Consider the following 27,619-nt stretch of genomic DNA (forward strand, 5'->3'; position numbering starts at 1 on the left):
AGTACTCACATACAGATGGTGAATCTGGCTGTCACCAAAGCCCAACATCTTCTCTCTTTGTCTGGAAGGACAAAGTGTTGCACTGGTCAACTTTCCATGACCCTGACAAAACATAGGAGCTTTATTTAGGCTCATAATCTCAGAGGTCTTAGCCCATGGATATCTGGCTCTGTTGCTTTGGCCATAGAACAATGCAGTTGATCATGGTAGAGACACAGCAGAGGATATCTGTTCACCTGGTGATAGCTGGAAAAAGAAGAGAGCGTCAAGAAAGAGAGGAAGGGGCTAGGGCTCCAATGTCCTTTCAAGGGTACACTTCTATGGCCTCACTCCTGCACACTATGCCCCACCCACTAAAGACTTTACCACCCTATGTAACATCATCAGAGACCAAGCCTTCAGCACCTGAGCCGGTAAGAGATGGTCAAGATTCAAACTATAGCATTTTCTCACACTGTCACTAGCAGCTCCTTCTTGTCCCTCACTTCCTACCAATGCTTGACTTTGCCTCCAAGACTGTGAAGCTCTCTTATACCCTTGGTTGACTAAAGATGCTGTCTTCTCAAACTTAGATTAGTTGACAGGACATTTTTGTAGTAGAAGTCTGATGATCATGTGGCCCTCACCTAAGGAGCACATACCCAGGAACTCAGCCATTACTAACCAGGATTTTAGGTCATTCCAGTGGACCCAGCAAAATACCATTATCCAACTATCTTAGACTGACTGAAGTATATCTTGGGTTAACTATCATAATCATTTAGAACAGGCTTGCAAAATTTATTGCAGAAAATAAAGCTAATACTGATGATAATAAATATTATCAGTGGATATTATGGATCTCAGGACATGCATACACTTGATAGTGTTATAACATCAAATGCTTGCAACAATCCTATGACACAGCTGCCATTGTGTTTCTCTGAAGGATGAGGAAAAGAGTACTGTTCAAGGTAACCAGGAAATAATCCCGAGTCTGTACTACATGCTTCGATTAGTCAAAGGTCCCTGAAGTCCTGATGTCTAGCTGAAACACTTACATAAGACAAACTCAGTGCCAAGGGCAGCGCAAACAATGTTGCCTCCTCCAAGCTCAGATCCTGCAGCAGCCAATGAGACCAGCGTTGATTCTGCAGCAGCCAATGAGACCAGCGTTGAATCTTCCTTTTGGTTGAGCAGATGGCAGGGCTATTGTGATGAAGGGCTGTTTTAGGCTTCCTCCATCGGTCCCTAGATCAAGGCTTGTTGTCCTCTGAAAGTTTACTCGTACTGCTCTTCAGAAGCTGCCTGGCCTATCCCAAACCTCAACACCCACAAGTCTTCCCTGATTGGCCTGCTGTTACTGTCTCTCTTCATGAACCTGCCCTCTGTGGACACACTGTATCAAAGGTTGCTTTCATAGCCCGGCCCTCCTCCTGCAACTTCAGAACTTCTAGAGCATGATGTTAGAAAGTCTAGACATTCTTGTGCTTACTGACTGATGTTCTGAGGTCTGCTCTCTGGTGAGCTGTCTGAATTAGCATCCTAAGATGCCTCAGGATTTCAAAGGAAATAAAATTTCATAAGCACATATTGTTGTAACCTCTCTAAACTTCACTATCCTGACACAAAAGGCCTTGAGTCTGTCCCTGAACCAACATGTTTACCTCCTTCACTTTCTGAACTCTCTCCCGGCCTGACTCCCCACAAGCTGATACAAGGAAGTAATGAACAGAAGTTGAAAGGATTCGTTTTACTCTAACCCTATTAGATTTTCCATCTTTGCAAAAGTTTTTCAAAGTGCCTCTTTTCAGAATTCATTGTACTATTGGGGGGGGGGGCAGCAGAGGAGAGGGTGTGTCTATTGTATGTTGACTAAAGAGCACTAGTCCAGTACTCTGTTGCATGAATTTTATATAGTAAGGTTTGCCATTCTTTACCATTTTTTTTAAAACAGCAGGATGGACTGGGAAGCTGGCTGGACAGTGAAGAACATTCAGTTTGGTTCTAGGCACAAAAATCAGGTGACTCAATCATCTGTAACTCCAGCTCCATGGGATCTGACATCTCTGGCTTTCACAGGCACCTGCACTTATGTGCACATACCCACATACAGACACCTATTTATAATTAAAAATAATAAAAATCTTAAAAAAAAAGACAATAACAGGACAACAGCTCATGTCACTAATGAACCATAGGACATGCCCCATTCTGCTTAAAAACTGAGTTTAATAGAGAGTTGAGTGATAGTGACTTGCAGGCCATTTGTTTGTGTGCAGTACACTCATCATCATTTGGAGAAAGGCAAAAAACAAAGTGGCTTTTCATCTGGTTCTAGAGGAAAAATATGAATTATTTATCATCCCGACTATGACTTTCTAGAGCAGTGCATGTAGAAATGGGATAAAGATATACACGAGAGTACATACAAACTCAATATGCACAAATACCTCTATATTCTTCAACATCATCACAACTGGATACAACACCTGTATTCTTAAAATGATTTTCTTCTGGGACAGACTCTCCAGGCTCAGGAAATGGCTAATGAGAAATTTTACAGTGGATATATGTGGGAGAAATCTTAACCTAGAGCTAGGATAAAGTGCGGCCCATCTCTTCTGAAGTTGAAGGAAATTCAGTAGGCTTTTAACTGTCCAGGTCTCCTGATGACTAGAAAAACCCTTGGGTTTATAATGGGAGGTTTACTTGACTATAATGAGGGAAATGTTTAGAAGGACCTGGGCAGACCAATAGAAGAAGCAAACTACACTTTGTTGGGGTCCGTGGGGTCAAAAATCATGTTTTACAAAATCATTTTCATATTTCTACTTCTGAAAATATAGGATAAGTGTGTTTTCCCTTATTCACCCCATACATACAACCAAAATCCCTGTATACTGTGTGTAAATCGAACTTATGTCGAAATGGTAGAATAAAAAAAGAAGAAAAATCGAGATGTTAGAGTCCTGGAATTGACATGGTAATGCAGTCATGTGTGTGTGTGTGTGTGTGTGTGTGTGTGTGTGTGTGTGTGTGTGTAAGTGTGTGTCTGTGTGTCTGTGTATCTGTGTGTGTCTGTACCTTTGTGTGTGTGTGTCTATGTATGTGTAAGTGTATGTGTGAGTCTACATGTGTATGTGTGTGTATCTTATATTCCACCCTCAGAACTAAAGAGATCAATAACCCAGAAATATCAAGCATAAACCTAAACAAATCCCAATCAATCTCTATGTGGCCCTCTTTCTCCCCCTTTATCCCCACAACAGGCAAGGAAAGACATAGCCTAGCAAAATAGAAAACTCTTGAATAATAATACCTCTGCCCCAGGCAAACACATAGAAATCATGCTAGTCCAACTCCATTCACTTCAGCAAGGGCCAACCCTCTTCCCACCTTGTCCTTCCTGTTCCCACCTGTGATAGTGTGAATAGGTATGGCCTCTGTAGACTCATGTGTTTGAATGCTTGGTCCATAGGGAGTGGCACTATTAGGAGGTGTGGCCTTGTTGGAGGAAGTGTGTCACTGTGGGGGTGGGCTTTGAGGTCTCAGATGATTAAGCTACACCTAGGGTCACTTTCACTTTTGCTACCTGCCAATCCAAGACCGTGTCTGCCTGCATGCTGCCATATCCCACCATGACAGTAATAGATGAAATCCCTGAACTGTAAACCACCTCAATTGAACATCTTCCTTTATAAGAGTTGCCATGGCCACGGTGTCTGTTCACAGCCGTGGAGACCCTGACCTAGACGCCACCCTATGTGGCACTGGAGGAGGACTAGTACAGAGTTCAAATTTCACAGCACAACAGTTGTTTGTGGTAAAATACTTGAAAAAAAATTCTTCACAGACCTGGAAAGAACAATACTCAACTTCATATGGAAAACAAAAAACCCAGGATAGCCAAAAGAATCCTGTACAATAAAACAACTTCTGGAGGCATCACAATCCCCAACCTCAAGCTCTACTATAGAGCTACAGTAATAAAAACAGCTTGGTATTGGCATAAAAACCGACATGTGGACCAATGGAATCGAATTGAAGACCCTGACATTAACCCGCACACCTATGAACATATAATTTTTGACAAAGAAGCCAAAAAGGTACAATGGAAAAGAGAAAGCATCTTCAACAAATGGTGCTGGCATAACTGGATGTCATTGTGTAGAAGGCTGCAAATAGATCCATATCTGTCACCATGCACAAAACTTAAGTCCAAGTGGATCAAAGACCTCAACATAAATTCAGTTACTCTGAACCTGATAGAAGAGAAAGTAGGAAGTACTCTCAAACGCATTGGCACCGGAGATCACTTTCTAAATATAACACCAGTAGCACAGACACTGAGAGAAACAATCAATCAATGGGACCTGTTGAAACTGAGAAGCTTTTGTAGAGCAAAGGACACGGTCAACAGGACAAAGTGACAGCCTACAGAATGGAAAAAGGTCTTCACCAACCCCACATCTGATAGAGGGCTGATATCCAGAATATATAAAGAACTCAAGAAATTAGACATCAAAATGCCCAAAAGTCCAATTAAGAAATGGGCTATAGAACTAAACAGAGAATTCTCAACAGAGGAAGTTCAAATGGCTGAAAGACATTTAAGGAATTGCTCAACATCCCTAATTATCTGGGAAATGCAAATCAAAACAACTCTGAGATACCACCTTACACCTGTCAGAATGGCTGAGATCAAAAACACAGAAGACAGCTTATGCTGGAGAGGATGTGGAGCAAGGGGAACTCTCCTCCACTGCTGGTGGGAATGCAAGCTTGTACAGCCACTTTGGAAATCAATATGGCACTTCCTTAGAAAATTGGGAATTCATCTCCCCCAAGACCCAGCTGTAGCACTCTTGGGCATATACCCAAAGAATGCTCAATCATACCACAAGGGCATTCGCTCAGCTATGTTCATATCAGTATTGTTTGTAATAGCCAGAACCTGGAAACAACCTAGATGCCCTTCAACTGAAGAATGGATAAAGAAAATGTGGTACATATACACAATGGAGTACTACTCAGCAGAGAAAAACAATGACATCATGAGGTTTGCGGGCAAATGGATGGATCTAGAAAAAATCATCCTGAGTGAGGTAATCCAGACTCAGAAGGACAAACATGGTATGTACTCACTCATAGGAGGATATTAGATGTAAAACAAAGATGAGTAGACTGCTACACAACTCCAGGGAGGCTACCTAGAAAACGGGACCCTAGGACAGACCCAGGGATCACCCAATGACAGAGAAATGGATGAGATCTACATGAACAACCTGGACGACAGTGGGAGTAATGAAGGGCAAGTTTTGAGGGAAAGAAAGCTTAGGGGAGCAGGAGATCCCAGCTGGATCAAGAACAGAAAGGGAGAACGAGGAATAACAGACCATGATAAATGAAGACCACATGAGAACAGGAATAGGCAGTGTGCTGGAGAGGTCCCCAGAAATCCACAATGACACATCCTCTGTAGACTACTGGCAGTGGTGGAGGGAGGGCCTGATCTGACCTAGTCTGGTGATCAGATGACTAAACACCCTAACAGTCATCTTGGAACTCTCATCCAATAACTGATGGAAGTGGATGCAGAGATCCTCAGCCAGGCCCCAGGTGGAGCTCCGGGTGTCCAACTGTCGAGAAAGAGGAGGGACTGCAAGAGCGTGAATTGTTGAATCCAAGATTGCAAAAAGCACAGGGACAAATAGCCAATCGAAAGAAAGCACATGAATCATGAACCAACGGCTGTAGAGCCCCTAGCTAGATCAGGCCCTCTGGGTAAGTGAGACAATTGAATAGCTTGACCTGTTTGGGAGGCATCCAGGCTGTGGGACCAGAACCTGTCCTTAGTGCATGAGCTGGCTGTTTGGAACCTTGGGCTTACACAGGGACACTTTGCTCAGTCTGGAAGAAAGGAACTGGACCTGCCTGTACTGAATCCACCAGGTTTAAATGAATCCCCAGGGGTGTCTTGGTCCTGGAGGACATGGAAATGGAGGGGAGGGGCTGGGGGGAAGGTGGGGGCGGGAGGGGGGAGGACAGGGGAACCCATGGCTGATGTATAAAATTAAAACATATAATAATAATAATAATAATAATAATAATAATAAAAAGAAAAAAATACTTGAAAAAAAATTCAGAGGAGAAAAGTTTTTTGTTTCAGTTTCGAGATTTCAGTGTATGGTCAGCTAGCTCCACTGCGTTCCAGCCCATGGCAAGGGGAGACTTCATGGCAGAAGGGCTTAGTGGAAGAAAGCTGTTTGAGTCATAGCGTCCAGGAAACATTAAGGTTGGGGGTATCAGATACAAGATATACTTTTCAAAGGCACACCCAAATTGACTACAACAACCTTCTCTTTTAATATCAAATGAATTATTCAGTGGATTAACCTAAAAATTCCCACGACCCTATCACCTCTCAGTAGGGTTACCTGCTGAGAACCTAGCCTTCAACACAAAGAGCCATGGGGAAAAGATACTTGATATACAAACCCGCACTCCATACATGGAATCAATGAAGGCCACATGGAGAGCTGTGATTAGATAGCCTCGTCCCTCCAAGCCCAAACAGCATCAGCTGAAACCTGTGAAGAGACAGGAGGGACTGCCATCCTTGGACCTCACAGATGCTCAGTATGAAACCTATACTTCTGCCCCACCAGGCAGTAACAAGCCAGTAAACTTTCCTTCCTCAGCCATAAGAGAATAAAAATAAAAAATTAAAAAACCACTGCTGACCCAGGAATTGTAAGAACTAGAGCCTAATAACAAAACACCCTAATGACTCCAAAGCAAGAGCAGAGCAGAGGGAGATAGGACCAGAGAAAGTAGTTGTTCTGAACAGTGAAGAAAGAAGTAATGGGAGAAAAGAGAGCAGAACTTCTGGGACCTGAGGGAGTCTAATGTTCCGTCAACCATGTTTCAGGTGGAAATAAAAATGAGCAAATCCCAAAGCTGTATGCAAAGAAATGAAAAGAATTCCCCCGATTTTGAAAAAAAAAAAAAAAACATAAAGGTGTAAATTAGAGAAGTTAAGGGCTGAAGATAGAGCTGGAGCAGAGAGTGCTTGCTGAATGTGCACAGAGCCCTTCATTCCCCAGACTGGAATAAAAATAAAAGAGGAGGAGAAAGAAAAGAAGGGGAGGAGAAATAAGAGAAGGAGAAGGAGGTGGAGGAGGAGGAAGAGTAGGAACTTGAATAAACTTGAAACAAGAGAGTGCAGCATGGAATTCTGGGAGCCAACAGCCTGCCACTCCCTTCCCTCCTTCACACTTGTGACAGAACCAAAGAGGAAGAGATGGAAGTTGAACCTTCTCCCACGGAGATATCTATTGATGTGCCAATTACAGTCCTGCATGAGGCTGAGGGCCTCACAGTGAGGGATGAGATGAACTTGGTGTGCAACATCACAATCAAATACAGAGTTGGCCAAGTAGCACAGCTGGAGCAAATGTACACTCACAGTTGCAAGATCTGCAAGATCTGGTTTCTGGTTTCACCTGACATATTGAGAAATACACCCATGACAAATAAGAACCAAGGCTGGGGGCTGTTTAGGGAAAGCTTCTCTCCCAAAGGTGCAGGCACAAGAACAAAAGGATGTGATGTATGGTACGGAAGCATCTTCCAGAGGTGAAGATGCTTTTTCTGATTAAGACAATGTTGACCTATTTTAGGTTATTTGAGTTTGTGGGATGGGTGATTTTATATTTGTTTTAAATTTTCTTTTTAAAATTTCTCTTGGCATCAGAAAAACTGAGAAACTATATCGATCTGGTTTTTCTATTTTACTTTAAAAATAAAAATAAATCCAAAGACATTTACACCATGATATGTCATTGTCAAACTCCTGAAAACTAAAGACAAGATCTACGGGCAGTGGTTCTCAACCTTCCTAATGCTGCGACTCTTAAATACAGTTCCTCATATTGTGGTGACCCCCAACTATAAAATTATTTTCATTGCTACTTCCTAACTGTAATTTTGCTACTGTTGTGAATGTAAAATATCTGATATGAAGGATATCTAATAAGTAATCCTAAGGGGTCATACCCACAGGTTGAGAACCATTGATTTAGAGGGATGTTGCATTACAGCTAAGAAAGAAAAAAAAAGAAAAGAAAACAATTCAATTGGCAGCAGCTTTTCCATAAGAAAATTGAGAGGCCAGAATTAAGTGGCACATAACTTCTCAGATGTTGAAAGGAAATTGTGTCCTAGCCACGGAGCAATATCCAGTGAAATACCTCTCAGGAATGAGAAGGAAAACATTCAGATGTTATTGACAGAATTTGTCAACCAAAGACCTACCCTAAAAGAATACTGAAAGAATTCTCTAGGCCCGGCAGTGGTGGTGCACACCTTTAATCCCATCACTCAGGAGGCAGAGTCAGGCAGATCTCTGTGAGTTCAAGGCCAGCCTGGTCTCCAAAGTGAGTTCCAGGAAAGGCACAAAGCTACACAGAGAAATCCTGACTCAAAAAACCAAAACAACGAAAAAATAATTCTCTAAATGGAAAAGAATGGGAAGAAAAAAGAAAAAATACAGCAAGGAAAACTATGATTAAGAAACAAACTTTCTTTCCATTTTAGTGTTTAATGGTGGAAGCAAAAAAACAATAACTATGTGACATGGTTCTGGTTGTATGGAAGCAAATACTTAAGATGAGTATATTGTAAGTTGGGGGAGACAAATATCTTAAAGCAAATAGTTATGTATTTTACACAAAATTTAAAATGACAAATTGTGTGTGTGTGTGTGTATGTGTGTAAGAGTATGTGTATACTCAAAGCAACTAAGAAAAAACTAATCCAAAAATACTTCAGATAATCTACCAAGTGGAATTTAAATGCTTACATGTTGGTGGTTGTTTTTACTCTTTTGGCCCACCACCCAGCTCCCAAATAAATCACATGTGGAGGCTTATTCTTAATTATAAATCCCTGGAATTAGCTTGGCTTGTTTCTTGTCAGCTTTTCTTAACTTAAGTAGCCTGCCTATCTTTTGCCTCTGGGCTTTTACCTTTTTCTATTTCTGTATATCTTTCTTTCTTACTCTGTTGCTGGTTGTGTAGCTGGGTGGCTGGCCCCTAGAGTGCTCCTCTTCTCTTGCTCCTTCTTCTTCCCTGCCCCCCAGATTTCTCCTTCTGTATATTCTTTCTTCTTCCTGCCAGTCCCGCCTATCCTTTCCTCCTTCCTTGCTATTGGCCGTTCAGTTCTTTATTAAACCATTGGGTGTTTTAGACAGTCAAAATAACACAGCTTCACAGAGTTAAACAAATGCAACATGAGCAAAAGTAACACACCTTAAAATAATATTCTACAACACTTACAAGGAAAGAAAACAGAAATAAAACCAAGGGGGCAAAGATAAGATGGCATGTGTGACAGTTAATTGTGGGTCTGCCATTAAGTCACTGGACACCTGACAGTGCATGGCTCAGTGTTCCATGTCAGGACCCACCATTCTCTTCCCTCCTTCATGTCCCTTCTACTCCCGTGAGGGATTTGCTTGCTTGGGTTATTATTTGGAGTGGGAATACCCATTCTGAATATGGTCAACACCTTCCAATTATGTTGAAGGATATACAAGGGGAAAACTGTGGCTTTTTGCCTCACTGATTTCATGTCTCACTGGCAAGTTCATCTACCCTGTTGGTGAGTTCATCTGCTCTGTTGCTACAGCTACAGTTACCACCACCTGCTGCTGCTGCCTTTTTTTGCTAGATCAGAAATCAGAATCCAGCTTCTTCTGGTTACCTATGTAGACAGAGCAGAGCTGTCAGGAGTCCTCAGGCCTTCGCTGCCTCCAGGACTAAATAGTTACTTGGTCCTCAACCTCCCCAGTGTGAGACAACTGCTACTAGACTGCTCAGATGATATTGTATAAGCCAATGTAATAAATGCCCTTTTACTACATATTAATGCTATCAGTTCTGCCAGTTCTGTTCCTCTACAGAACCCTGGCTAATACAGCATGTTCAACTCTAACATATCAATAAATGTATCAATTTAAATGGCCTAAAAGCACCAATAAAAAGCAGAGATTGTCAGTAAAATATGGTTCAACCACATGATGTACTGGCTTGGATCTAGAAAGTTCCCAGCAGTCCATATAATCCCTAGACTAGTTACTTTTGGTAAATAATCAGATCTTTCTTGGGGGCAGGGGGATGTTTTTGAGACAGGGTCTCACTATATAGCCCTGGCTGGCCTGGAACTTGATTTATAGACCAGGATGGGCTTGAACTCACAGATATCCACCTGCCTGTGCTGGGGTTAAAGCAACCCTACCTATAGTGGGATCTTTAGGAAATGTAGAGTACTAGGTGGTCTAGTCATTCAGAATATGACCTTGAGTGAGATTTCAGGCTTCTAGCCCCTTCCTCCTCCAGTTTTATACCTTGGCAATGAAATAATGCCTCACCACAGGCCCCAAACAAGCGTACAGCTCTCATAGAAACTGACTAACACTGCTGTCTACAAACTCATGTCATATACAGGACATCTTAATCAAAAGATGGAGGCAGGTACAGCATACAAACATTGAGAAGAGTAAAGAAGGCAAAGAGGGACTGGGAAGAGCATGCACATCTGTAATCCCAGTGCTCCAGACACTGAAACAGAAGAATCATGAGTTTGAGGCCAGCCTGGCTATATAGCAAGTCTGAGGCCAGCCATATCAAAACAACATCATAAGATAAGAAGAATATATAATAATAATAATAATAATAATTAATAATAATAATAATAATAATATACAAAAATAAGTGGTTGTTATTATCAAACAAAATTACCAGAGACAGAAAGGGTCATCCTATAATGGTAAAATGCTTGCTTGCTTCATCAACAAGGAAGTCATAAGCACACTTGTGCTAATAACAAGGCCACAAAGATAAGCAGCAAAGCTGATAGGAAGACAAGGAAGAGAGGCATTGCCACAGTCACACTTGGGAAATTCGTCTTTTCTCAACTAAACAAATGTAAAATCAGCTAGGATATGGAATGATTCAACACCACCATAAAACAACAGGATCTAACCTGCAGTGAGTAACCACTCCAGCTTTGACCTGGAAGTTCCAACCCCCATTGAGGCTTCGATAACTGTCATGCCTACAAGGCAGGGCTGAGGGAGGACGCTGAAGACCCGAGATCCAGATACATGGGCTCTCTCAGTTCCTGGACCCTGGAAGCTGGAGGTAGACCAAGCAGAGTTCTCAAGAGAATACCACCCAGACTGTGCCACACCTTTCCCAGACCCTGTTACCTATCCCTTCACTTGTAAGTTACCCCACAAAATAAACCTCCCTTTTAACTACATGGAGTGGCCTTAATAATTTCACCAATTGGGCTTCTAAGACATTTCCATTTGGAAGTTTGTCTTCTTGGCACAAAATGGCCTACTGGGCAAACAACTGCCCTTGCCTCAACTGCTGACAATATGAGTGCTGTCCTTCTGGACAAGCGGGGCGCAAAGAAAAGTGACTTCTGAACTCTGCCAAGACAGGGTAAGATGGTCTTTCAGAATTCTGGCTTCTGAAAATGGTCTGTCAGATACTCTAGGCCTGTAGCCAATTTGAATGCACCAATGATGTTGAGAAACATAAGGTGACTGTCCAGACTGCCAGCTGTCTCTGTCTACTCTTGCAAGATTCCTGAAAGTTGCTTCCATCCATCTTCCATTTCTCAGGTACCATTATATTCCTTCTCAGGTCTTTGATGAGATTGAAGACTAACAGTTATAGCTACAACTTAGTATATATAATATCTTAGATAAAACATATTAAATATTAGATTCAGGTTCTTTAGGATAGGACACCTTTTGGAATGATCTTTATAACATGCCATTTACTCATGCTCTAGACTTCTCTGGATTTTAGTATGTGTTTAATGCTTGATATTATTCGCATTGATTGTAGTTCCATTGTATCTAGGTCATTATCCCTCATTACTCCTGGACAATATTTGATAACCATTCCTTTGTATATAGACTTGTATTAGGTTAGAACCTTCTTATTTAGACAAAAGGGAGAGATGTAGTAGGTAACCATTCCAGCTTTGACCTGGAAGTTCCAACCCCCATTGAGGCTTCGGTAATGGTCACGCCCACAAGGCAAGGCTGAGAGAGGATGCTGAAGATCCAGGATCCAGATGCACAGGCTCTCTTGGTTCCTGGACCCTGGTTGCTAGAGGTAGACTGAGCAGAGTTCTCCAGAGACTTTCCCAGACCCTGTAAACTATCCCTTCACTTGTAAGTTACCCCACAAAATAAACCTCCCTTTTAACTACATGTAGTAGCCTTAATAATTACACCAATACTAACCATTAGTATTTGTCCATATCCACCCACCAACAAAGAGTACCCATCCTTTTCAACAGCCCAGGAAGAAGGCACCAAATAGACAATCACTAAAGAACTGAAATCATAAAGAATGTGTATTCTCTCTGTGCTGGATTCAAGCTAGAATAATGGGAAAATCCCCAAATGCACCAGTCTGTGTATGAAAAATTAGGTTCTAAAGAAAATAGATAGAAATAGGACATTTGACTGAATATGAATAAAAATACAAGAGATCAAAATTCATGGGATACAGCTAAAAACAGCACCAAGAGAAAAATTTGAAGTGCCAAATGCATACATCGGAAGAGGGAAATGTGCAAATCAATTGAAGGTCCATATGAAAACCCTAGAAAACAAGACGAAATAAACACAAAGCAATCAAAACAAAGAAAATAATAAAGATAAGATGAAAAATCAATGAAATTGAAAACAGAAAACTAGGAAATCAATGCAACCAAGAGCTAGCCTTTGAACAGACCAATAAAGCTTAAATCACTTCATCTGATAGGTTGTCAAATGCCTTTGCCACCTGAACTGAATTCTGGCCAGTACCCTCATTAAACCTGTAGAGGAGAAGGAATTGGCAGTACACATGGTTCATCCCTGAGAGCAGCTTCTGCTAGCCCAGACTCTTGTTTCTTTAAAGCACATTGTAAATCTCTATGTGTTCAATATACTTCACCTAGTTCTAAGAAATTATACACCCTAGAAATGGCTAATGTCTGTCAAGCAACAAAAACTCTTCCATGATCAAAAAATGAAAGAGAAAGAGAAAAGGATGACACATGAACAAGCAGTAGGGGTTGAAGAATTTAATCTCTAACTATCCCTTTTAAAGAACACCTTTAAAAGGTGATTTCTGGGACAGGAAGGATAAAGCCTAAGCCTGAGTCCTCCATGTCTAACCTTGGAGAAGTCATTCAACCATCTAAGACACGAGGTTCCAATATCTACCCCATTGAGTAGCAATTGAATGGACATGGTATTTGCACTTAATAAATGTACATTTTGTTCATAAAAAATTTTAATCATTTTGAAAAACTAGCCAAGAAAAACAAGACACAAGTCACAAACATAAATAAAATGAGATATCACTATAAATATAGCAAACATTAAAATACTAGGGAACTACTCCAGGTAAGTATATATGCAGATGAACTGTACCAGTTCTAGAAACCCTAGAACTTGCCATACCTTGCCCAATATAGTCAATGACTTATAACGACAAATTCCCTGAAGCGAAACCACTAGGCCAATCTAATTTCAGTGAACAGCTGTAATAGCTAAATTTAAAAGAATTAACACCAATTCTATAGTGACTTTTTTTTTCTTCAGAGACAAAAGAAGTAGTCATTTGCCAATTTTTGTTACAAACCTAGACTTATTCTAACACCGAACCAGACACAAGCTGTTCAGGTATTTTTTGAACCTCAAAACCAGTATCCCTTGTGAATCCAGATGAAGAAGCACTTCAATCATTAGCAAATAAAACTTGGAAAAATATAAAATACTCTATTAACTAAATGATATTTACTTCACAGAGGCAAAGGTGACTGAACATTTGAAAAATCACTGTGATTTGTCACATTAATGGCTAACAAAAAGAAAACCACACTTGTAATGGGAGAGATGGCTTGTTGGTTACCCATGAGTCCCCAAGCATGAGAACTGGACTTTGGATCCCCAGAACCCATGTAAATTCTGGGTGGACATAGCAGGTTACCTGTAATCTGGCTAGCTTGGGAAGGTAGAGCCATATCTTGGAGCTCTGAGTTTCAATAAGGTGGAAGGTCAACTGAAGACCATTCCCTACATAAACCTTAGGCTCTTACATATATGTGTACATATATGCTTGCACGTTACACATGTGTGCCACACACACACACACACACACACACAAAAGAAAATCACATGATCATATTAACTACTGCAAAAAAAGGTCAAATTAGATGCCATCCATGAAATAATATTCAGAAAATTAGAAATAGAAGTTGTTTCATTCAACTGTTAAAGAAAACATGCAAAAATTTCACAGATAACAGTACACTTCAAAATGAAAAAAATAATGCTTTCCTCTTAGATCAGGAGCAAGGCGAAGATGTCAGTACTCAGCACGCTTACCCAACATGGAGCTGGAAACGCTAGCCGCTGCAGTATGATGAGAAGGAGAGAGTGTGCAGGCAAAAAGGAAGAAAGAAAACTGTCCCTGTTTATAAATTACATGATTGTCTGCATAGACAGTCCCATAGCATGTCACACATATACACTTTTGAAAATAATGTAAGTTCAGCAATATTGTAAGAGAAGATCCATAAACACAGCTCATCTGCATTTACACCAGCAGTAATCGGGTAGAGATGGACTATTAACAATTGCTCAAAGTAGATGTTTTCAGTGACTCTAACAAAACATGTACAGGACTTATTCGCCAAAATCTACAAAGCAGTATGAAAATTTCATAATGAAACACATCATTTTGTAGAATTAGTATAATACCTTAAAAACTACAAAATAACAATGAAAGGAACCAAAGATCTAAGTGAGTGGAGAGAGATGCAGTAACATAGTATTCACATTGACCTTTGGACACTGATTCATATGGTAACATAATTTCTTTTAAAATTTCAGCAAAACATTTAATGACACATTTAAGAATTTTCTAGACAAAGATAGCAGAAACAAATCTTGCTAGAGAATAAATGAGGAGAAGTTGGAGACATGGCTCCACAGTTAAGAGCACTGGTTGCTCCTAAAGAAAGCCAGAGGAAGTTTGGTTCCCAGCACACACATCAGGTGGTTCGAGACCACCTGTGTCTGGGTTAGGGTTTTTATTGATGTGAGGAGACACCATGACTATGGAAAGTCTTATAAAGAGAACATTAATTGGGATGGCTCATTTACAGTTTCAGAGGTTCAGTCCATTATCATCATGACGGGAGCATGGCAGCATACAGGCAGATGTGATGCTGGAGCTGAAAGTGCTACATCTTGCAGGCAACAGGAAGTTGACTGGCTCACTGGGCAATATCCTGAGCAAAAGAGACCTCCAAGGCTATCCCCACAATGACACACTTCCTCCAATAAGGCCACACCTCCTAATAGTGCCACCCTTTTGGGGGTCCATTTTCTTTCAAACCACCATGTAGTTGAAGTTTTCCTGTGTCCACCCGGCTCCTGCAGCCACTCAGACCTAAGTAAACACACAGAGACTCATATTACTTATAAACTGTATCCATGGCAGGCTTTTTACTATCTAGTTCTTACATCTTAAATTAACCCATTTCTATTAATCAATTAGTTGCCACATGGCTTGTGGCTTACTGGTACTTTTACATCTTGCTTCCTCTGTGTCTGGCTGGTGACTCCTCTCTCAGCCTTCCTGTTCCCAGAATTCTCCTCTCTGTTTATCCCACCTATACTTCCTGCCTGGCTACTGGCCAATCAGCATTTTATTTATCAACCAAATCAGAGCAGCACACATTCACAGCATACAGAAAGACATCCCCAGCACCACTACAACCTATAACTCCAGTTCCAGGGGATCTGATACTCTCTGACCTATAGGGCCACCTGCACATAAGTGTACATGTCATACAGACACACAGATTCACACATACACACACACACTCACACACACACACACACACACACACACACACACACACACAAATTCATAAATAATGAAGCAAGTCTTTTTAAAGAAATAAAGAGAAATAATTCTTTGCAATTTAAAAAATATTTCAGCTTCTGTTATAGAAGTGCAAAGTTAATTCAATGAACAAAATATAATATTTTCAGCAAATGGAGTAGGAGCATGTAAACAGCCATGGGGAGAGAGAGAACCATAACATCATCACTACTGTGAACATTAACTTAAAATGGGCAATATACTTCAATGTAAATGTGAAGCCATACAATTCTTAGGAAAAACAAATAGTGAAAATCTTCGGGATCTTGATCTGTGTAAAAATCTCCTTAACTTGATACAAAGTCACAATCTAATCAACAAATTAGACTTCATGAAAATTAAATTTTTTTTCCTTATGAATGGTTTCTTAAATAAATGAAAAGGCAAATTTAAAGTGAGAAATATGTGTTTTTAAAACCACATATCTAAACATATCTGCATATAATCACACACACACACACACACACACACACACACACACACATACACACATGCACACCACATTCATATATAAACTGGGAATAGTGGCACATGACTGTAATCACAACTCTCAGAAGGCTGATGCAGGAGGATTGTGAGTTCAAAGCCAGCTTGGGCTATAGTGAGACACTAACTCAAAAATAAATTACCTAATTTTTAAGTACATAAAAATTCTCAAAATTCACCTGTAAAGAAAATGAAGGTCAACAGCATGTAATAGCCTGAAAAACAAAACCTCAAGAAGTCACTACATACTTGTCAAAATGGCTTAAATAAAAATATTGACAACATTTAATCCTGATGAAAATGTAATTGGATCAGATGAGCTTTGCTAATGGGAAAATTGTGTAGCAAGTTAGAATAGCATATGACCATTTCATTTAAAAAAATAATGTGCTGAACAGAGAAGGGATGAAGAGGAAGAGTGGGGAGTAAATACAATCAACATACATTTTATGCATGTGTAAAAATATAGTGATAAATCCATTATTTAGCATAATTAATATGTTTTAATATGATAAAATAAACATGCAGCTACCACATGACCTGTTCATTACTCTCCTGGGCATCTATCCCAGAGAAATGAAGACTTACAGTCACACAAAGCCAAGTGCAAAACATTCATGCCAACTTAATTCCTAGTCGCCCCAACATTTAAATGACCTAATCATCATTCATAGGGTAAATGACTCACCCAACTGTTTATCTAGACCATTTGATTATGCCCATCAGTAAGAAGAAACAAACAGATGTGTTTGTCAGAATAAACCTCCCAAAGAGAATAGAATGAGATAATGGGTCCATTAGACAATCTTCTTAATGACAGAACTGATCAGCAGTTGACAGGTTAAAGAAGGGAATAGAGAGAAAGATGGGCGGCTATTCAAAAGTGGGCAAATTCTGTGTCTCGCTTGTGTGCATCAATGTCAACAGACTGACTGTTGTGTTCCTCTGTAGTTTAGGATGTTAATTACTCTTATGAGACCCGGGAACAAAGAACACAGCTTCTTCCTGTGCTGCTTCTTACCAGTGAATGCAAATCTCCAGTACCTTAAAATGAAAAGTTTGATAGCATACATTCAGCTCTGTGGTGCATGCCTGTAGTCCTGGCACTCAGAAGGCAGAGGCACAAAGATGCTGCAAAGTCAAGACTGACTCAGTTTATATAACAAGTTTGAAGTCAGCCAGGGCTACATGGTAAGACTCTGTTCAAAGTTCAAAATAATAACAGTAATGATAAAATATATTCAATCCTCAAAGAAATTTTGCACTTAAACTCTAAAAGATGAATTATTTTAAAAAATCACGATGGACTTTTAGTCTGTTTAGTTATTATAAGAAAATACCATAGTCTGAATAGCATATGACAGAAATTTGTTTGTGCAGTGTGTGTGTGTGTGTGTGTGTGTGTGTGTGTGTGTGTGTGTGTATGACTATATGTCTGTGTGTGTGACTGTGTGTCTTTGTGTTTCTGTGTGCATGATTGTGTGTGTCTGTGTGCCTGACTGTGTGTGAGTGTGTGAGTGTCTGTGTGTGTGACTCTGTGTGTGTCTGTGTGTGTGACTGTGTGTGTGTGTGACTCTGTGTGTGTGTGTGTGTGTGTGACTGTGTGAGTATGGGGGGGGTGGAGATTCGTGTGAAAGAAGGAACAAACAAGCTCCTTTGGGCTTTGTTTTTAAAAGCAGTGATTCATGAGGGCCCTGCTTCTATGATCCAATCATTTCCCCAAAGCCTCATCTTCTTTAATTTTTTAAGCTTTATTTTTAATTATGTACATGGGGAGGCATGTGAAGGTACATGCAGGTACTCACAGAGACCAAAAGAGAGTGCTGGGTCCTTTGGAGCTGGAGTTACAAGGTTGTGACAACCTGGTGTGGGTGCTGGGAACCCAACTCCAGTCCTCTGCAAGAACCAAGCCAAGTCTCCAACCTCCGGCCACCACCTTCCTTACTGTGACCTCAAGAAGGTTTTCAGTGGAGAGTGTTCAGGAGATCTTTGGACAAAGTGATAGCAACATTCAATAATAAGATTTTTTTTAACTCTATACTAGATAAAAAATATTGTGTATATATTTTTGGCTGTGAGCCTAGCCTTTAACTGCTGAGCCATCTCTCAGGCTGAGCTGAATCCCCAGGGGAGTCCTTGCCCTGGAGGAGATGGGAATGGGAGGTGGGCTGAGGGCAGGGGGGGGCAGGAGGAGGGAGGACAGGGGAATCTGTGGCTGTTATGTAAAATTAAATTAAATTATAAAATGAAAAAAATTTTAAAATTTTAAAAAAGAATTAATAAAATACAGTGATCAAAAAAATATTTTCATAGTGAGCATTTTCAATCAGTGGTTGGTATGTATTTTGGCATAGAGTTTTTTGTGTGTTTGCTAACATAGGTACCTGAGATTCACATGTAATACATGTACCTAAGATTCACATGTAATACATGTACTACATGTAATACAACAAATCCACTAAGTAAGAGGAGAAGCATGAGGGTCTGACTGAATACCAGCCAAAAGGCAGAGCGACTGCAGGAACAGTGGTGTTTCAGAAACTGAGCTTATTTTAGAAATTAATTTCAAGCATGTTTGAAAATAATTGTAATTCTAATAAGAATTAAAATTCAAACCATTACGGGTGATAAATATTTAAAAGCATTTGGTCTGGAAATTAAGCTGGAACAGAGCAAAGGAACTCATGTAATCAAATCCACTGTGGTGGAGTGAAATATCTGTTTTGCTGAGAGGATTTTTGGCCCAAACTGCTAATCACTGAGAACACATTCGCATTCTGTAACCAACGCTACAGTTGCATGCTTCTGATATTTATTCCTGGAGAGTTTGACTCTGGTTACTTATTCTTTTTCTTCTAAAGGCAAAATCTTTTATAGCCCTTTCTTCTTTTCTTCCTTTCTTCTTTCCTCCTTCCTTTCCTTTCTTTCTTTTCTTTCTTTTTTTTTTTTTCCGATTCCTTTCACCCACCAGTTCCTGAGTCATGACCATCTACAAGCAAACCTATTTAGATATACCTAGTCCTTTGACCCAGACAGCCTGAGAGCTAACAGAAAGCCCCAAACTCAGCATCTTCTTTATTTGGATAATGTAACCACTCATTGGTGTTTGAGATAGACTTCTTTTTTTCAAAATGATCTATGTTGTGTTTCTTAAAAAAAAAAAAAAAAAAAAAAGATTTATTTATTTATTATGTATTCAGCATGTGTGACTGCAGGCCAGATGAGAGCATCTGATTTCATTACAGATGTTTGTGAACCACCATGTGGTTGCTGGAAATTGAACTCAGGACCTCTGGAAGAGCAACCAGTGATCTTAACCTCTGAGCCATCTCTTGTTTTTCAATTGTGTATTTCTGTATACATATAATTATGTGCACAATGTGCACGGTGCTAGCAGAGACCAGAAGAGGACATCAGATGCCCTGAAGCTGGAGTTAGAGACCCTTGTGAGATTCCTGACCTGGTACTGCCAAATGAACTCCCGTTCTCTGAGAAAACACCAAGTGCTCTGAACTGCTGAGCCACCTCTCCAGCCCGGAGAGAGTTCACACTGCCACTATTTGCAGACCACCCTGGTTCCCAAGCTGTTGACTGTGCCTGTGCAGGGGGATCCAACCAAATGAGGACTCTTCAAACTACGGAAAGTGAACTAAGAGGATCAAAGCCATGCTTGAGGAGAAAGCTGTAACTGATTTGAGCTCTCTTTCTCGTTGTGGGTTAGTTAATCGGCTAAATTCACTTGCGAGTCCTGCTATAGCCAAATGCCACAAACTGAGTGGCTTAGATGGAAGGAGTAAATGCCCAGTTCTGGAGTCTAAGAGACTGAAATGAAAGCACACACAAGGCCAGTTCCTCCTGAGTGCCGTGAAGAGGGTCTGCTTCTGTTGCATTCCTCTCCTGGTTTCTGGGACTTCTGGTTGCCATTATCGGGTCTTGGCTTGCAAGAACAACACCCAGTCTGTACTCTCATTGTCACGTGACTTCCTCCCTAAGTGCCATCTTCAAAGCTCTTCCTTTCAAAAGGACACTGGTCACTTTGGATTAGAATGACCCCAGTCTGATTTGATTACCAGTGTAAGAGTATCTCTGATTAAATAAATAAATAAATAAAAGAATAAATCACTGTTGAGTATTTAACCACAAATGGAACAGAGCTATATCAACATCTCAAGTTTCAGGGAGCTTCACAGAAGAGGGGACAGAAAGAATGGATGAGCAGGAGAATGGGAATAGTGCTGTGAAATTCTGTCTTTTGAACACAACATGAGTACTGCACTCATGAACTCAACAGCAGCCAGGGTTACCTGCAAAAGATCAACACAAGATCCAGTCAACACTCCAGCCGGCTGCACAAATTTGACTCGATGAGTGTCTTAGTTTGGATTTTATTGCTGTGAAGAGACACCATGACTTACTTCAAACATATAATGTCCCAGAACATATGTTACCATTCCAAAAGGGAGAAAAAGGAGCATTAATGAGAAAGTGTTGGACAAAAACAAGACCAAAATCCAACAGGGCAAACTCTGAACTCTGCATCTCCATATCTGATGTCAAAGCACCCTTCAGATCTCCAAGTCTGTTCAGCTTTGCTGACTGCAATATACACCCCGTCTCTGTTCCAGACCCTGTCTGCAGGCTTCCTTGGCAGACAACCCTAATTCTGGCATCTCCAACACCTTGAAGTCTCCAATTAAATCTGGGTTTCACCTTCACAACTTCATACAATGGCCTCTCTAGGCATCCATACAGGGACACCTCTGACACATATATGTCTGGCTTCAGTGGCTTTCCTTAGCCACAGAGGGAGATTCTACAACCCATTCTCCACAAAGCTAAAGCTGCCAAGTTCCGGTGCTTGCTGTGGCTGAAACCTGGACCTTCTTTCAGATACATTTGCATCAGCTTTCTGGTTTTGGTGGTTTTCTTCACTGCTTTGGCTTTCCTTTAACTCTTTTTCACAGTTGGAAGCACAGCTGGCTGGGTCTTGCCCTGAGGTCACCACTCTTTCTGTTCTATTGAGCCTCAGGCTTTGCTTTAAACTCTTTGTCTCCTTGAGCCCTGGACTTGACTCCAGTATTACACTTTTCTGGTGCTCCTTTTCCCCTGAAACATTTTGTATTTTTCATTCCTCAGCTTGCTCTTTTTCAATAGATTTGCATAAGAGTGGCCACTAACAGCCATGTGACACAGTCAATACTAGGCTATCTTGAACTCTCCTTTGCCAATATCATTTATACAAAAGTCTTCAATTTAGGTTCAGGTAGATTTTTAGGACAAGGGCAAAATGCAGCTACATGCTTTGCTAAAATATCACAAAAATGGTCTCTAGGCCACTCTATTATTCTTTCCCTCTAAAACATCTTGATCTAGGCTGCCACAGTTCAAATTGTCCTCAGCACTGTTTTCCATACTCCTACTAAGATGGCCCATTAATCCCTACTTAAAGTACCCATCTGCTTTTCTAGTCCAAGGTCCCAAAGTCTTCCATGGTCCTACAAAAATGCAGCATGGTCAGGCCTGTCACAGCGAAACCCCAGTCCCTGGTACCGGCTTCTGGCTTAATCACTCTTCTCTTGCTGTGGAGAGACACCATGACCAAAACAACTCTTATAAAGGAAGCATTTATTTGGGGCTTGCTTATAGTTTCAGAGGTTTAGTCTGTTATCTTCATAGCAGGAAGAATGGCAGAATTCAGGCAGACACTGGAGAGTAGCTGAGAGGTACATTCTGATCCATAGGTAGAAAGAGTGAGAAACACTGAACCTGCCTTAGGCTTTTGAAACCTCAAAGCCAACCCCTAATAACACACTTCCTCCAACAAGACTACACCTACTCCAAGAAGGCCACACCTTCTAATCCTTCTCAAATATGGCTACTCTCTGATGACTAAGCATTCAAATATATAAGCCTATGGAGGCCATTCTTATTCAAACTATCAAAAAAAGAGAGAGAGGACATGAAGGTGATGAAGATAAGTGTCAGAGGGAGCATTTGGGAGAGGAAGAGGGGACAGTTTAGGGGGCATAGGATCAAGATCAATTGTACACATCTATTAAATTGTTAATAAATAAATAAAATTAAGACTTAAGTATTTGAAATACTAGAAGTTAAGATTTTAACAAAGTTCAAGAGAAACATAATCTATATTAATTTATGTTGGAACTCATAACAATAGTATTTAGATATGAATGACAAGGTCCTAAGAGAGCAAGGGATGTAGCTCAGTTGGTAGAGTGCTTGCTTAGTATGCAGGAAGGTTAGATCCTCAGCACCATGTAAACCAAATGTCAGATGTGATGGCTACATGATAAGTTTGAGGTCTTCCTGGACCACAAGAAAACCTATCTCAAAACAAAACAAAACCCTACCTAATGACAATTTATCAACTCTGATGTAACTGATAACCAACATCCACGGAGTAGAATAGAGCCTGCCCTCCCACTGAGAACTTCAGGTCCCCACAGTCATCAGACATCCAGAACTCTCTGCAAGCACCATTAGTCCCTCACCCACATCACTGCAGTGCCAAGTCAGCATTGACACACGCGGACATAAGGAACACACCCGCCCATTTTGCAAATGGGAAAATTGGGCTCAGTGGCCAAGCAGCCTGACACTGCCAGGCAGATAAATGATGTACCAAGACAAGAGACTGAAACCCCCATGCCTCCACACAAGCATTCTCTCTCCATCACTTCCTTGTGTATTTCTTTGTGTTTCATTTCCCTAAGGGCTTTAGAGAAATTTCCATCATTTGCAATCTGTTCTTAGTTATGTGAGTCTATTTTCCCTTCAACCAGCAATTTTCTTTTTTTGACTTAAAAAAGGAAAATAAAGCCCCAGCTTTACTAAAAGCTATACTCTGCAGCTCTCCTGTCCTTCAGTAAGTACAGAAGCACAAATTGATTTATTTTACTGACTACTGTGTCGTTCATAATCTAAGGGTATAGTCCCACCTCTGAAAGTGTGTGTGCTCATGTGTGTCCTTAGGACCAGACTACCTAGATCTCACCTGAGTCCAAGTCAGGGAATTTTATGACTGGGTGTGGCCTTGGAATTACCTGGGATACCCTTCTTATAATACAAAACATCAGCAAGACCTGAGACCCAGAAAGCACACAGAGCAAGGATATGATAAGCCAAGTCGGCTGAGTCATCACTGGGGCTGACACAAACATGCCAAGTTCACCATGTGTGTATTGCCTTGCCTTGACAGCCTGGACACTAGAGAGTGGTGACAGAGTGATGGGCAGTGGACATGGTGTCTGTTTATCCTACAAGGGGAAAGAAAGCCTCCTGTTGTGCTGAATACCTGTATCAGTAGGAGTGTGGGGAAAACACGGATTTCTGAATCTGCTCAAATCCCTTACTAGAAAGTGAAGGATTACTGGGGATCCCTCATATCCTAGGTTTTTAAAATAAGGACAATATGGGATTTACTTTCACAAAACAGATATTATATAAGTTATCATAAGCTACTGAATAAAAACTTGTAACATTGGGGCCAGAGAGATGAGTTAAGAGTTAAGGGCATTTACTGCTCTTACCGAAGATCAAGGTTTGAGTCTCATTACTCACATGGTGGTGCACCACCATCTGTAAGGCCAACTCCAAGGGATCCAATGCCCTCTCTGGCCTTTTAGAGCACCAGGCACACACATGATGCACATATGTACATGCAAGCAAAACATTCATATACATAAAATTAATCCAAAACGTTTTTTAAAACAACATGTAATATGCAGAGACAATGAGCGGCTGTAGGAATACATCACTTGGGCACAACTTGGGCAGACTGGGGGAGGAGGACTCCACAGGGCATTGGTGTTTACCCAATGCAGAGGGGTCCCACAGAAGTCAGAGCCCCAGGAGGGTCAAGGTGTGGAGGCACCTGGTGTGCTAGGGGAACTGAGAGGTGTGTCACAGGGCTGAAGCAGATGGACTGGTAGAGAGCAATGGAATAGGTCCACTGGGATGGGTGTGGGCCACATGGAATCCATTTAAAGTATTTTAACCAAGATAGACATGGCCAGACTTATTTTAAAGGGATCGTTGCATGTCAATGTGAGATTGACAGAAAGCAGCATGTGACAGGCTGGGAGGGCCAGGAGCCTACCATCTCAGTGCTCAAGCTAAATCACTTGGCTCCAGTCTCCCATTCTCTACCAAGTTGCTTGCATTTTTCTTTATTTTCTTTTGTTTTTCTTTTTTATTCCCCTCCTCCCTAAGACAGGATCTCCTTTGTAGCCCAGGCTAGCCTTCAACTTAAAATCCTCCTGGCTCAGACTCACACAGGCTGTGATTACTGGCTTGTGCAACCACACTCAGACATCTTTGTCTTTTTTTTTTTTTTTAAATGAAGGGGCACCCATTTGGTCAACACTGCTCTTATTAAAACTATTGCCAAAAACAAAAATGAAAGCAGCACTCACTTTTGCATGATTTATTTTTCTTGTTGGAGAAGGCTTGTTTTTGTTGAGGTAGAATTGTCATTTCAAATTGTATCTGAGCCGGTTGGGAACACAGTAATTTTCAGAGTTGACAGGGGTACACTGACAGTGCACATGACAGGGAGGGTCACCAAGTCAACTCCCAAAGCAGTGCAGTACCAGCCATTGTGTCTCTTGGATTGTACATAATGACTTCTCTGGTTTGTTGCTGTTGTTTTTCTCTTTGTTTTTACTCACTAGTTGCCTGAAAACTGGATAGTGTAAAATACATGGAATACATAAAACAGTGGCTTGACTCCAGGCTATTTTGATGATTCCTTCAGGGACAAGACGTCATAAATGACAATGTGCTTTTGGAGACATTTATCTGATGTAACTTCAAAAAGGTTCTCGGAAAGAGTTGCTTTGCATAAATAAGTTATCTGTTTCCTAAGGAACCCAGCTGAAGTTTATATCACCTGGAGTGAAATGTCCTTAGTCTAACATGCAGATGAGTGCAGCCATTTATTACTCTCACGTTGACAATCGGAATTATCTTTTGGATATAGCCCTGAATGATAAATCAGATGGTTTAAGAGCAGGACTCAAAATTGGAAAATTGAAGTTCTAAGTGCTTTTATCTTAAGTAGATGGTACCTTGAATAGTAAGTGCCCTCGCTCTGAGCTAAGTTAATGACCATGGGCTCTGTCGTGAGTGATGTTAGACTAATACAATGTGCAAATCTTGTGAGGCAAGGCTAAGTATGAATTGTATCTACCGACTTTCATGAGAGCCCAATTCAGCATATATGGAAATTTTTATCCTCTAGCTCTTCAGACAAACATTATAAAATATATCTAGCCAGCTACCACTGGATAACTGCAGATTTTCTTTGAAAAGGGCTAATAGTTTTTCTTTTCTCAAGAATTATTATTCTGTGTGGCAATGTCTCATTGTTTCACCTTATTCCTAGAATGACTTTTTCTAAAAAAAAATAAAATGTACTTTCAAATTTCTCCTTTAATTTCAAGGAGAGACTCCTGCTAAGACTAGGTGTAATATCCAGTTTTCTCCCGTGTTGGTCAGTCCTATTGTAGAAATGCTAGGCTCACCAACTTTGAGAGAGCAGATTCACTTTTTCTCTTGGTTTTATAAAGCACTGGAGAAAACTGCTATGGTTGCATTTTCACCATGCAGTCTTTTGAAATCCCTTTATTCATTGGCTACCAGAAAGAACATGGAAGTGATATGCCTCTCCATCCCCACTGTATGGGTTGAGTAGAAAAGCCAGCCTCTGCATGCCTGCAGAGTAAAGCAAGGGAACCAGAAATAGAAACCTGTTTCCCTTCTGTCTACCAATGCTATCTCTACTCATTGTACTTGAACAGGGCCTGTGGTTGTGACTAATTTTAAATTCTTTTTTTTGTTGTTGTTGTTGTTTTTGTTTTTTGTTTTGTTTTGTTTCGTTTTTCAAGACAGGGTTTCTCTGTGTAGCTTTGTGCCTTTCCTAGATCTCACTCTGTAGACCAGGCTGGCCTCGAACTCACAGAGATCTGTCTGCCTCTGTCTCCGGAGTGCTGGGATTAAAGGCATGCACCACTGCTGCCTGGCTTAAATTCTTCATTTTCATATGTTTCCAAGGCTCTGTGTTGGTTACTTTTACCATTATTGTAGCCAAAAACTTCAAAAGTAGTTTAAGGGGGAGGGTTCTAGCTTAGCACATGGTTTCAGAAGCGATGGAGTCTGCCATACAGGGAAGGCATGGCTGCCAGATCAGGAGGCTCTGATCACACTGTATCTAAGTCAGGAAGCGGAGAGCAGCAGGTAGTGAACCTCAAAGCTCACCCTCAGCAATGCACTTCCTTTAGTGAGGCTCCGCCTCTTGAATGTTCCACGACAGTGTTCAAATACATGAGCCTTTGGAGACATTTCACATTCAAACTAGAATGTCCAAGAAACCAAGCAAAGATCTTCTTTCTGCTTATTACTTCTAGGTCGGACGAATTGAAGACTTTCTATACCAACTGGAAGACAACTTCTTAAAAACTAAGAAACTGAGAACTGCTCGGAGGCAGAAAACAAAACTGAAGAGGCTTCAAACTGTGCAGCAAAACTAGATACTAGGGAGCAGGCTGACCAAGGTGAGATGCTGAGGTGAACAGCACACCCTTGCCAAAGATAGTCTATACTTCTTTAATTTCAACTGGTAGCAATAAATGTTCTCAACATGCTTGACTTGACTCATGCCCAAATTCTTCTTGTTTGAAGAGCTCATCTAAAAACTGCTGTTGCCTCCTTTACCTGCCTTTTTCTTCCAAACTTGACTAAGGTGTGCAAGGTCCACCCAAGGATGCTTATATTCATGCATGCTTCTTGGGAAATAGCCACAGGCCGCATGCAGATAAATGCCTATTTACAATGACAGAGCGGATAGTGTATGTTCCCAGTCCTTGAGGCTACAGCCATATGCCATTTGGCTGATACTATCAGTTCTCTCCCTGAAATCTCCATTCCTTCCCTGGAGCTTTTATATTTTGTGTTACCTGCTCTTTAGGCAAAACATGAATTCTCATATTTGACCTGATGGTGAATCTGAAGCCAACATGAGAGACTCCAACTAATGCCCCTACAAGGATTAGAAATAGGGATAATAGGAGGGACCTAGACAGAAAGTAAACAAATAA

General features: G+C 40.8%; 1 protein-coding gene across 1 annotated transcript in view; it reads left to right on the plus strand.

Annotated features, from left to right (window-relative positions):
- Spata16 (spermatogenesis associated 16) overlaps nucleotides 1-27,052 on the plus strand; it is a 250,773-nt gene extending 223,721 nt beyond the window's left edge. The window contains exon 10 of the mRNA XM_036189517.1: nucleotides 26,930-27,052. Within this exon, the coding sequence (XP_036045410.1) occupies nucleotides 26,930-27,052 (123 nt within the window). The remainder of the gene's footprint in view (nucleotides 1-26,929) is intronic.
- The last annotated feature ends 567 nt before the right edge of the window (nucleotides 27,053-27,619 follow it).

The sequence above is a fragment of the Onychomys torridus genome, chromosome 6, assembly GCF_903995425.1.
Source record: "Onychomys torridus chromosome 6, mOncTor1.1, whole genome shotgun sequence".
Taxonomy (NCBI): domain Eukaryota; kingdom Metazoa; phylum Chordata; class Mammalia; order Rodentia; family Cricetidae; genus Onychomys; species Onychomys torridus.